The sequence below is a fragment of the Drosophila takahashii genome, chromosome 2R, assembly GCF_030179915.1.
Source record: "Drosophila takahashii strain IR98-3 E-12201 chromosome 2R, DtakHiC1v2, whole genome shotgun sequence".
NCBI classification, from domain to species: domain Eukaryota; kingdom Metazoa; phylum Arthropoda; class Insecta; order Diptera; family Drosophilidae; genus Drosophila; species Drosophila takahashii.
Window position 1 is genome coordinate 24254379 of NC_091679.1, and position 12486 is coordinate 24266864.

The 12486-nt window shown below is 38.9% G+C and overlaps 4 protein-coding genes across 4 annotated transcripts; all 4 read right to left on the minus strand.

The window, feature by feature from the left end:
- Positions 1-5162: 5162 nt before the first annotated feature.
- Positions 5163-5846, minus strand: Sfp53D (Seminal fluid protein 53D). The gene has a single exon (XM_017137179.3). The coding sequence runs from the start codon at positions 5790-5792 to the stop codon at positions 5280-5282; it is 513 nt and encodes a 170-aa protein (XP_016992668.2). The 5' UTR covers positions 5793-5846; the 3' UTR covers positions 5163-5279.
- Positions 5847-6190: 344 nt separating this feature from the next.
- On the minus strand, positions 6191-10246 carry LOC108054295 (uncharacterized). Its single transcript, XM_017137176.3, has 2 exons — positions 7009-10246; positions 6191-6943 (listed from the first exon to the last, which is right to left on the minus strand). Exons 1-2 carry the CDS (start codon positions 7341-7343, stop codon positions 6610-6612), a joined length of 669 nt encoding a protein of 222 aa, XP_016992665.2. The 5' UTR covers positions 7344-10246; the 3' UTR covers positions 6191-6609.
- Acp53C14b (Accessory gland protein 53C14b) lies at positions 9283-11650 on the minus strand. The gene is given in 3 exon segments (XM_070212083.1): positions 9283-9504; positions 9506-9646; positions 11609-11650. Coding segments are annotated over 3 exon segments (405 nt in total).
- A 172-nt stretch (positions 11651-11822) lies between these two features.
- Positions 11823-12445, minus strand: Acp53C14c (Accessory gland protein 53C14c). The gene is made up of 2 exons (XM_017137186.3): positions 12289-12445; positions 11823-12226 (listed from the first exon to the last, which is right to left on the minus strand). The coding sequence occupies exons 1-2, from the start codon at positions 12328-12330 to the stop codon at positions 11894-11896; spliced, it is 375 nt and encodes a 124-aa protein (XP_016992675.2). The 5' UTR covers positions 12331-12445; the 3' UTR covers positions 11823-11893.
- Between the last annotated feature and the right edge of the window lie 41 nt (positions 12446-12486).

Consider the following 12486-nt stretch of genomic DNA (forward strand, 5'->3'; position numbering starts at 1 on the left):
GTGGAGATGCAGATATGCATGCAGAAAAGCGACTGCTTGCACTGCTTGAATTCCATTATTTGCTAATAACTTTTTTACGAATGGTCCGATTTTAAAAATTTCTTTTAAATTTCGTTTGGCAAAAATAAACACAATAAAATTGCATTTATACTTTTCCGACGTCTTTAGAGATGTGGGCGCCAGAAAACTTTAAAAATTGCTTAAGGGCGTTATGGGCGTGGCACTCTGATGAAGCCCAAGAATATGTGTGGTTAATCCCAACATTCTATCTTTTGTAGTTTCCGAGATCTCAGCGTTCATACAGACAGATGGATATTGCTAGATCGACTCGACTAGTGATCCTGATCAGGAATATATATGCTTTATACGGTCGGAAACGTATACTTTTCCACGAATACAGTATACACTTTTACTTTACGAGTAACGGGCATAAAAATGGGTTATATGCGAAAGCCCAACTAAATTTAAATTGTGTGAAGGACTCGCTAGTTGATCCCAAAATAAAGACATTAATTAGCTTCTCCCAAATGAAACATCATCTTCACGATATTTAATCTGTGACTCGTTGCCCTGATGGATCTTAATTTCCGGCTCCTGCTGCTGCTGCCCCGTTCACCAACTGTCTTTCGGGGTCGGAATGACCCACATTAGGAATGTGTAATTAAGAGCATCGCTGGCCGGCAAATTCCCCCGCCTCTTATGCTAATGACCAAAGTGAATTGTTGCTGGTGCGGCTGAAGTTGCTGTGGCCCCGTTGTTGTTTGCCGTTTGCTTGTGTGAATTCCTGACAGCGATAAAAATGTTTCGCTTTGGCCGCCCACTGCCCCGCCCCCTGATGGCATGTTTAGTCAGCGGCTTATGCGACGTATGCGTAATGTTAAAGCGACGACCAGGGGACAGGGGAATTCGGGATGAATATATGTCCCAAAGTCAAGGGATCTCTCGTCTGTATGAATTGATTGACACGGGAAGCGGCATCGGGAGCATCGGGAGCAACGGCGGCAACAAAATGTGACTGCCAAACAACTATATTTGCGAGAAGTGGCATTCATGAAATATTCATGCAGGCAAAAAACCCGGCTCTCTGATGCTGCCGTTCAGAATATCCAGGCCCTGGAGTTGACGTCGAGGGGCATCAGGATTTATTGGGCTGCCAGGCGGAGTGGATGAAAGTTGAAGAGTGCAGTGCAGCCAGCAATTGTTGCAGTTCGATGAAAGCGATCGGAATTGCGGCAAGGGCGCAGCATAATCCATATTAAAGTGGGCAGGCTGAATAAATGCCATATTCCAGGAATTCCGAACTATTTATATTATAGGAGCAAACAATTCAACAAAATTGTCTGATAATTTTTTAAAGTTTTTTAAGGATACCAATAATGATTATCATACTTTTATTATATATACCTAAAAAAAATTAATAAAGATAGAAGGCTATACGTTTAGGTATTTTAAAAGTTTAACTCGCTTAGATTTTTGAAAATATTTATAAAGTTTTTGTTAATATAAAGAAATTAGTTTGAGTCCATAATAAATAATGAGTATTACTAACAATTCTCCATCAACTAGCACTATGTCTGAAAAGCTCCTCACTTCTTATCAAAAGCCATAATCTGTTCTTACACTTTTTTCCACATTTTTCTTCGGTCTTCTGCATTTTTTCCCAGCTTCAACCAAATTCAATCTCATCTGGCCTCTTTACTGCACGACTTGCTCCTGGATTCGGACAAATCGTTTATTTGGTTAGCTTAAGATTGACCCACATTTGACACAGCTCAAGTTTTCCCTGCCACTCGAGCACACAGTGGATACGTACTCCCATGTTTGTCCAACTTGATAGTCCCAGCTACCAGATCTCGGCTCACAGCTCACCTCACGACCTTGTTGGTTAGCATTGGGAAAAGCAGCTGCTGAGACCAGGGAAAATCACACCCAGAGAAAAAAAGAATTAAAATAACATTTTGATACTCCTAATTAATTTTTAAAAATTTTGAGAATTTCCTAAAGCAATTGATTTTTAAATTAACTTATTATAAATATATAAGTTAAAACAGGACCTGTATATAATAGCTTTGTAGTCAATATGTATATTTTTTTAATGCCTCGACAATTTTATCCTATTCTCTACTTTCTCCACTCATTTTTACCTATAATTTGAATATTATTTTAGGCCACACTAAAACATCTGAAAAACTATTTAAAAAATAACTTTAGGTTACTTTAGGTCGCCATAACTAAGTCGTTTGTGGTTTATGGTTCTAGTTTTCCAACTCCGATTGTGTTTTTCTGTGTGCAGATGCAAAGGCAAACTTTAAAAGCGTCCAGGCCGATGGCATTGGGAAAACAGCATCGATGTCGCCGGGCACCACACAAACTATAAATTGGCTTAAGCCCCGGACCAGCTCAGTCGACCAGTTTGGAGTGTGTCCCCATTCTCGATCCCGACTCCCTCCGATGTGGGTTCCATATCCGGGGGAATCCAGGGGAGGTGGCAACAACGTTTGACACTTTTGAACTTTGATGTACGGCACTCAATCTCTGACGTTGGATGCAGGCTGAAAAGTTTCTTTGTGGCTTGTCATGTCTTCCATTTGATTTGCAATGATTTTTGCTAATTTTCCATGGCATTCGCTTTGACAAGTTTTCAGCTTTTGGCTGGCCAAGATTCCCACGACATCTGCCGCTTGTTCGGCATCATCGTCGTCATCGGCATTGAAAAAGTTTACCCACTCCCGAAGGCGAACCTGTTTTTCTTTTACCTTCTTTTTGCGTCTTCATGGATTGCATTTCGGTACTTTTTTTAAGGTGCCAGGCCAAGCCCCATTATTATTATTGTGATTAGGATGAAATTAGTTTTTTGTCACGCCAACTTTATCGCTGAATCAGCTGTAGAAAAGTGAAAACTTTAACGACCAGTGAAAATCTTTGGCATTACCTTGCACATTGGCGATTTCAGTGAGCTGAACAAGAATATTTCGTTGAAAATTAAAAGGAGGAAATATAAAAATGGTTCAATTTCCATCAATTACGCTTCGATTAAGGCATTAATCAAAACTCGACTCGAACGGAAAGCCAGAACCAAACTTCGCATTCATCATCGTCATCATTAGGGGCACAAAGTTGAGGTCCCTCGACATTCGTGCGCCAATTAAAAATTCATTCGCGGAATTTCCATTTTCACTTCCCTTCCTGAAACCACTAACCTCTTTCTGTTTGATATTCGTTTTAAATTAATATTAATTGCGATTCCGATTCCAATTCCGTTTGCTTTAGCAGGCCATTGTGGTGGATTAAACCCTCTGCCAGCGGTGTTCCGCCATTTTGCTTTATCCTCCAAACAAAAGTGGCGTCGAAATGGCTCCAGCCCGCAAGCAAGGGTTAAGAACTTTATCAAGTTGGAAAGCAGTGCTTTTCATTGAATTAAATGCACCAGAAGCACCCTGAAAACGAAAGACCCCAATGGTTTCTTGTTCCAGCCCAGAAAGTCACTGAAATAAAATAAACACGAAAACTTAAATTATATTTATGAATTTTTACTGCTTTATTATTAGGATAGGATTATTATTATTAGTCTTTGTTGGTAAAGCTCCTTTTTAAAGAATTTCTAGACAACTCTTATTTCTGTTGTATAATCATAAATTAGTACAACTTTTAAGGTACTAGTTAGAATACGTAAAAACGGGACATAGGATCCAAAGAAATAAATATTTTTCTAAGTGAACATAATACGGCTCATGCTTTTATATGTACCGTGTTGTTGCTTGCGGCCGACATTCTAGAGAATCCTGGAAAACCAACGAGAAGCAGAACCACATCCACTCCCCCTCTTGAATAATGAAAATTGAATTATATGCTTAATAAAGCCTTCTCCAGAAAGTTGCTCTACATCTCAACGGAAAGTGAAGCTAAATGAGACGAGAGATGCTCGATTTGCATTTCATCCGTCTTCTAATTTGGCCAACATAACATTTCTGATTCATGGCTGTGTATTTACGAAGTTATGAATGTGTATTTAGCTTAAAGCAGCAATTAGCATTTCGTAGCTTGAAGGGAAAAGCAGAGGTTCGTACAGAAATTCGCAATTCCAATGCAGCTGAGTGCATTCAAGGTATGCAGTACCAAGTATTTAGATCTTTTAGCCAATTTATTTATTGATTCATAAATAAATAAATTTAATAATTTTCATTACAAATGCTGACTTTGTTTACTGTTAAGTTTCTGGTTGAACTTACATCATTTACAAGGCAAATGTAACTTACCCGTAAGCAATATTTATTAGAATTGAAAGCCATAAAATCGAATAATAACGGAAATGCCTGTGGCGTCCCAATTAAAATGTGCCGCTGTCTTCTATTTATTCATCACACAGCCTGGGGCCACTCGGCACTTCCACTAATTCACTAATTCGTATTTACACTCTCTAATTGAAAGATCCACATATCTGTTTGTTTTTAGTAGTAATACGGAATTAACTTTCTGCCATTTACTTTATTTTTCTGGGTTATAAAGAATAAGAAAGGAAGCTAGCTTCGGCCAGCCAAAGCTCATATACCTTTGCAGATAAAGTAAATACATATAGTTTTATGCTCAGTGAGCATTAAGAATAGGTGATTTGCGACTCACTTCCTCAGAGAACGATACAGTGATATCAAATATATAGTTTGTTTCATTTAAAGTTGCAGATAATGTGGTGTCTTTGAACGATCAGAACTACAACAAGAAAGAAGAATTCGGCCAGCCGAAGCTTATATAACCTTGCAGATTCTTATGGGAGCCTTTCGATATAGTGGTCCGATCCGGCTCGCTCCGACATATGTACTACCTGCAATAGAAAGAAGACTTTTGGGAAAGTTTTATCGCGATAGCTTAAAAACTGAGAGACTTGTTCGCATAGAAACGGACAGACGGACATGGCTAAATGGCTATAGGTGCTGATCTAGAATATACATAAACGCCTCCTTCACTGCGGTAAAAATACATAAAGACTATTCTTATTTAAGTCATTAGCATACTTGCATATATCAATCTTATAATGATTAAAAATTGGGTATTAAAAAAAGTATGAAACAACTAATTTCTTCTGAAATCCCCCACAAAACCCAATCTTGGATCCGCCTCATATATAAATATATTCATTACCCATTATCCACTTCTAAAAAACGATATTTTAAAAATTTCATTTCATATTTTATTTTTGAATAAAAGATGTTTATGTTATTTCGACAAAGAAATAACTTAAAGAACAATCGAAATTTAATTCATCTCATGTTCATCATTTGTGTCTAATACAAGTGATCGTGAGAGTCCTCATGCACAGCGTTGTCATCATCATCGGCGAAAGCATTTAAATGATGGTCATCATCCAGTCTTTCCTCAGAGTGGCTGTGTTCATTTTCCTTTTTATGGATTTCCTCTGAGTGGCTGTGTTCATTTGCCTTTTTAACGATTTCGTCTGAGTGGCCATGTTCCTCTTCACTGCTTACCCACCAAGCTGTCACATATTGCCCGGAGTAATCTTGATTTTCAAGGGAGACGGAATCTTTCTCATTCTTTTCGCACTGAACAATCCGCTTGCATCCTCCATTATTCCGTAGGATTGAGGCTGCAACACATCCACATCCTTTGAAGCAGCGGTGTAAGCAGTCGGGCACGTTATTTTTACAGCCCCTGTCGCAATAGTCTTTACAAGATAGGTAGACGATTCCGTTGCACTTCCTGTAGGCGTGGTCATGGTCAAAACTGGCAGAAGAAAGGAGAATCTGGCAGAAGAGAGCCAACAAAATAAAGAGTTTCATGCCGGAGGCAATAAAGTGGGTGATCTCGTCTATGGAAATATAAGATTAAGACTGAGACCATATCTCGAAATCGGTTAACAAAGTGAGTGGAACTAACTAATTAGATTGCGGCCTTAATTGTTTCACCATTTACAATACAATTGGTTTCTGCACATGGGTTAACGTACTGGTTTTTGGTATACCCCGCATGCTTGGAAAAAATGTATTTTAAAACTGGGTAACTAAAAAAACTCAATAAGACTCTAAGAATTGGAAAAGTAGGACCCGGACGGATAAGATATTATCGAAAGCCATTAAACACCATTATAATATCATTGGAAAACATTAAATTGTCGTTTCGAACTGACCCCTTTCCAAATGCAATTTGAAATCATAAAATGCATTCAATAGCAAAAAACTTCTCTATAAACAGAATTATTTATTATTTACTTGGTATAAAAAATATTTAGTTAGTAGCTAGTTAAAACTCGACAGTATCTTTATGGAATAATCTTCGAGCTATCACACCAACTCCAGGATGTAAATTCGTTTCTTTTGAACTGAAATACATTTCAAAGCCTCGGCTTTAAGCATTTGAACGGTTTTTACAGATGACTGCCAGCTTTTTTTTTCTGGTCAGGATTGTGACACTGTTCTCAGCAGAACATTCTTCAAAATCACTTGGCAGCTTTTGTAAGGCACTTCAACTGATTATTTTGCAGTCTGCCACCCTTTAAGTGGTCATACCTCAAAGGTCCTGATGCACTGCAGCGGATTCAGCGCTGCCTGCAACTTCTTGTAACTTGGCCAGCTTCATCTAACGGATCAGATCGCTGGCCTAATCCCTTGGCGGTGGGCCACGGGGCCTGAGCACAGTCTCGAGAAGATTCGGGCCAGGCTGATTCTTGGGCCTGGGAGTCGGGGTCAGGGAGCGTGTGTGCGGAGCCAGTTCCTCCTTCTTGTGGACAGCCGAGGTGGCGGCACGCCTTGCCCGAATCTTCTCCTCCATTTTGCTGGGCACCATGAAGCAGTTGGACTCCTTGTAGACGGGCTTCCGACGATCGTTCCAGGGGAAGGTCCACTGAATGGGTGTGAAATCGCGTCGCCAGGGCTTCCTGGGCTTGAACCAGCAATCACAGGTCCAGTCCTCCTCGCCAGGAGCATCATCGTCGCTATGGAGATAGAGATCAGTTGATGTTAGAGATCCCGAGGGAGAAAAAAGGAAATTTGAACTTACCCCCTCACATAGACGCGAACATAACGCGAGTTCTTCCGGAACATTTGCAGGGCCTCGTTGAAGGTCATCTCCAGAGCTGGCATATCGTTGATCTGGGTGATCTCGTCGCCCACCCGCATCCCTCCCCTCTTTGCCAGCCCAGTGGGGGACACATTGACGATGGTCAGCGGCTCGAACTGATCGATTCCGCCGGACACCTCCATGCCCCACATGGCGTCGTAGAAGCTCATGATCCGCCGATCCGTCTCCAGAGTGTACGTCATCTGCAGCTCGTATTCAACATTGTCGAACGCCTCCGAGTCGTACTTGGGCACCCTAATCTTTGAGTCGAACATCGTGGTGATCTCAACAGTGAGTGTGGCCCTTGGAAACTGGCTAGATGGAACTGGATCCCAAGCCGGTAGAAACGGACGGGAGGTACTTTATCGTCTGGCGTTAATCACGCTGGTCGGTGGCTTTTATAGCCGATAATTTGGCAGCTAGAGCGGATACGCGGATACGACGACAATGTCAAGGGGTTTGACTAATGGGTTTGCCAAGTACAGTGATTAGTATTCAAGACATAATTTATTTATATTTTGATTATTTGAAAAGTATAGGTATTTAACTACCTCCTTTGATTATTCTACGGATTATCCTTCAGTCTTTCTTTTGTAAACGTAGTTAGCCTTTTTGTAGTTAAAGACAGGTTTTAATAAATTTGGCTATAAGGCTATAAATTCCGTGCTTATTTTAGGTATCAGTTATTACAATTCTTCTTCTTTTTTTGTATCCCCCAACAATTTTTACTTCCCTTTACTGCATTCATGTTCTTATAAGTGTTACCCACTGTGTATTGAGGGAAAATCAATGCAATTGATTTGCATTTAATTGTTGTCTATTTTTAGTGGCTGTGATTTTGGCTGACGGAAACAAAAGCGAGTGGCCGACCACGAGGAAGATCCCATGGCCGCTTTTGGCTTTTGAAAGTGGAGCCGACTCGAGAGCCCAGGGAGCAGCCAACCAGCTCCAAGTCCAGTTCCTCCACACACCGCTGGGCAAGTGCTAACCACTTGGTCCAAGCGATTTGATTTCACTGACCTCAATTATGGCTGCCACCGAGATGCTACGAGGTTGGGAAGCAGGGAGACGCGCAGACCTGAGCCTTCTTCCACCGGACTATTGCATTATTTATTTTCTCAAAAAAAAAAGGAAAAGATAGAAGAGAAACCCGCCAACAAGAGTCCATAAAATGGTATTGTCGGGGGAGCAGTGGCCAAATGGCAAATGCCAAACAGCAGCGACGTCTTGCCTAATTACAGCAGATCTTCGGCCATGGATGTGCGGGCCTTCCAAAGTAAGTATATTTGCCTAGTCCCAGTCCAAAATCCTCTCTCTCCAGAAGAAGCACTTAGCAGCTTGTCGGGGCTTATGCAATGGCATTCTGCCTGGGATTTGCATCACTGAGCGTGGCCAGCTTTTGTTGTCATGGAATTTCATAGCCACAATGGAAAGGATTTCGAGCATGGAATTGAGGTAATTACTTAGCAGGTGCTGCTGGCAAATGGGGGATTACCTGGCGTTCGGAGCTTTTATTTTTGCCAGTATCTCTAACTTTGTCACGTTCCTGGAGCCATATTATTGTTGTTCCTAGGCTTTATCGAAAATTGAGCAGTCACGACGCTATGCCGGTTTTGCTATATAAGCAGGTTTAAATGTGTCGCACTTTTAAATTAAACTAAAAATGAAACTTCTTGTACTTTTGCGTAAGTCTTGAAAAATTTGTAAAATTCGTTAGATTGTGATCCAACATTTATTTTAGTTCTCTTCACTCTGATACTGATTCTGTCCGAGGACAAGAAAATAAATCGAATTTTGTATATTAAGAAGCGAGTCACCAGCTAATATGTACTTTATTAAATAAACATTCTATTATAACTATTGTTATACCGTCGTTCTATCTTAAACTAAGAGTATTCGAATAAATTACGGTTTTTATGTTTGTTTTCTTTTCTACTAGTAGAACAAAACAAAACTAATTAGGATGGTCTTTGCCGTTTACTAGGTCTGGCTAACTTTCGTTATACTCTGCGCTTTTATTGAAATTTTCAATTACTTGGTTTATCCTACTCATCAAAGCACTGCAAGCTGTCAACTGTCATCCCAACACTGGTGGTAAAGGTCAAAAAAAAGCATTCCGGCTTCATTATTCATATTCATTTTTTATAAAAAAGTATTTAAACCATTTTACTTTTTAGAAGAGCAATTTTTGTCTTTCAATTTTTTTTTGGTCTTTTAAATAATTAAAGCATTGTCGCCCAAACAACCCAGTGCCTATATTTGCTGTGCATATGGTTTGATTGTTTTAGCTATCTTGCTGAAAAGATTGTGCAGACACTTCGGCTCATCAAACACTAATTTCTTGAAGAATTCGTAGGTGACCTTTAAGTACCAGGTAATCTCTCTTACTTTTCCGTTTTTCGGTTCTAAGGACACAAGTCCGGAACATTCATTCATTCATACTTTCATTCATTTCGTAGACAGTCGGGACCATTTCAATGGACAGTATTTCGATGACCACTTGAGTGCATTTTCCCAGCTTGGTCCATTTTTCGCCTAAGGTGGCCTGAGCCTCATTTTCCCGGGGGACAAAGAAAATCTATCAAAAGTTGTTTCGCTTTTCAATTTCATTAAGGGGTCTTAAGGTGCTCACTGCCAACAGGCTCAACAGAAATAAGGTTTTTGATCCCGCTTAAACTTTCTTTATATAAAAAAGTTTAAATATTTATTAGAAGCGCTCTCCTATTTATTGAATTACTTGCTAATAACAATTTCATCCTCTGAAGCAGAGCTAAAACTGTGGGACTTAATCTGCGTCCGCAGGCATTTTTATACCTGTTACTCGAAAAGTAGGGTAGTGTATTCGTGGATCAGGTGGAAGTATATTTAAGTTCAGGATCACAAGTCCAGTCTATCTGGTCATGTCCGTCTGTTCAAACTAGAAATTTTGTATTAATCATTCATAGCGCCCACATGTTTTAAGATTTTGTAAAAGTATAAACGATATTGTATTATTTATCAAATAAAAACACCTCTTAACGAGGTAAAAAACTAGTGACGACCGCACCTTCAACATACAAAAGTTCTGATATCAACATTTGTGACGAAAAATTATTACACTCGTCATTAAATAGACTTTCTAATATTTTCTCATTCGGCCCGCCCTAGCAAACTATTCCAGCCTTTTTCCCCTTACAGGCATTTTCTATTGCAGCGTGACGAATGAGAAAAGATTAGAAAGTCTATTTAATGACGAGTGTAATAATTTTTCGTCACAAATGTTGATATCAGAACTTTTGTATGTTGAAGGTGCGGTCGTCACTAGTTTTTTACCTCGTTAAGAGGTGTTTTTATTTGATATCAGAAGTTTTTGTTTGTTTACATTTGCTCTCATAGGAGCTAATATATACATTTAAATTTAAATTGGTCAATCATAATTTTTAAACTATTGTATTTTAACAAATTAAGTTAAAAAGGCGTTGAAGTATTTCAAAATACCTTTTAAACGAGGTATAGTACATGTCTGTACCTTTAGTAGTGTAGAACTTACAAACTAACGAAATTTAGCTATTTTTAGCTTTTTCCCGCTAAAGTAGCGGCTTTTTCCAAAAGTCGTAGAACAAAAGATTCCTATATGGAACTCTTAAGTGCAAATTTACTGATTCCATGACCCTAAAGTACAGTTCGGATACCCTCCCACAAAATTCAATACTCAGGGAGCGTTAATTGTTCGAGCTGGCAAAAGTGGCTATTTTCGAATAAAAATAACTTTTAAACGTGACTTTTTACAGTAATGTGTTATATACCAAAATTTAAGGAATCTCAAGGGCTATACAGTTTAAGGTTTTAAAGAAAATCGTTAGAGCCGTTTTTGAAAAAAATAAAAAAAAGCTAAAAAAAAAGTTTTAAAAAATTGTCTTTTGTTCATATTTTTTTAAGTATTACATTTACACAAATTGCATATAGAAGGCGTTTATAGCATTTAAAAATACCTTTCAAACGAGATGCAGCACAAGCCTGTAGCTTTAGTAGTATAGAAGTTACGGCTTTCCGAATTTTAGCTACTTATAGCTGTTTTCCCGCTAAACTAGCGGGTTTTTCCAAAAGTGGTAGAACAAAAGTTTTTTATATCGATGTGATGAACGTCATATCAAATTTTCAGAACTTAAAAAACATATTTTGGACAAGTGGACAAGTGGACAAACAGAATTAAATTTTCATTTTGGGAAGAAGAAGAAAATCTTATTTTGGCTATAACTTTTGAACGGAGAGTCGGATTTTGACAAATGACCCCTCATTCGACGGGTATTTTCAAAAGGAATACAACTAAAACATTCCGAGGGGGCATTTATCCCCACCGGCCCCAACAGCTCCAAATTTCGAAATTTTCACTTTTTCACTTTCACCGCTCTCTCTCCCAAGCCAATTGATTTTCTTAAAGTCTTGGTATGCAATCCTGTTAGTTTTCGCAATACCTTTCGATAGGTGTATTATTCATTATGATCGGACCATCACAGTAGATTTTCATTTCTTCGTGTATATATAGTAGTCGCCTTCGCACACTCTCCTGGTGCGCTTCGTCACTACATGGACTGCCGTCCATAGTGATCAATACCCTTTAAAAATGTATAAGCAAGTAATGAAACAAGCATATCGCCATTGCAGATCGCTGAGTAACGCTGAGTAACGGGTATAGTCGGAGCACCCGACTATAGTATTTAACGTACGGATAAGAAAACAAATCTAAAGATTGTTTTACTTTTGAGCACTAAAACTGTTTTTACCTTTTCTTAAATATATTATTGATTTAAGCAATGGTACTTGAAGATATCGATTTTGTTTTGTTTTAAAATGAAAATGGTACACAATTCATTCTAATAATCTTGTTGATTTGTGGCGCTACAGCGTTGTGCGCATCCTTGAAGGATTGTAGTAGGCATCGCTGATTACTTACGACCTTTTGCATGTATTGATAGCCCAAAAGCGCCACCGCCGTAACATCAAGATTATTGGTCTTTAGGGGCTTAAAATTTGCACAAATTGCCATTTTCTTCATACACGGTATTGCTCTTAAGGCCAAGGTGGAGACTACTTGAAGTGCCACTTCCGTGCATTCCCCAAGCTTATCCAGATCGACTTTAAAGGACTCCACTTTAAAGGGTACAAGGGCTTCCAACAGCTTAATAGATTTGGAGTTAAAGTCCAACCAATACACATTTTTTAGTGAGCAACCAGACTTACAATTAAGCTAAGGGCGATGAATAAGACTTGTTTGGACTTCATATCTGGGACCCTTCAGTACATTAAGAAGATTTTTTTAAACTTATCGCCTTTTATATAGATTCCAAATTAAGAAAAATAAACTGTTTGTCTACGCTTATTCGGTTCTGTGAAATTCTGAATTAAAGTTAAATCTTCTTAATTCCATTGGCCGTAAAA

Excerpts from the sequence above, each read along its gene's own strand:
- Acp53C14c (XM_017137186.3), bottom strand. The coding sequence starts at position 12,330 with ATGAAGTCCAAACAAGTCTTATTCATCGCCCTTAGCTTAATT. Across the intron at positions 12,227-12,288 it reads TCATCGCCCTTAGCTTAATT|CTGTTGGAAGCCCTTGTACC; the intron begins GTAAGTCTGGTT and ends AAATCTATTAAG.
- LOC108054295 (XM_017137176.3), bottom strand. The coding sequence starts at position 7,343 with ATGTTCGACTCAAAGATTAGGGTGCCCAAGTACGACTCGGAGGCGTTC. Across the intron at positions 6,944-7,008 it reads GTTCGCGTCTATGTGAGGGG|CGACGATGATGCTCCTGGCG; the intron begins GTAAGTTCAAAT and ends CTATCTCCATAG.
- Sfp53D (XM_017137179.3), bottom strand. The coding sequence starts at position 5,792 with ATGAAACTCTTTATTTTGTTGGCTCTCTTCTGCCAGATTCTCCTTTCT.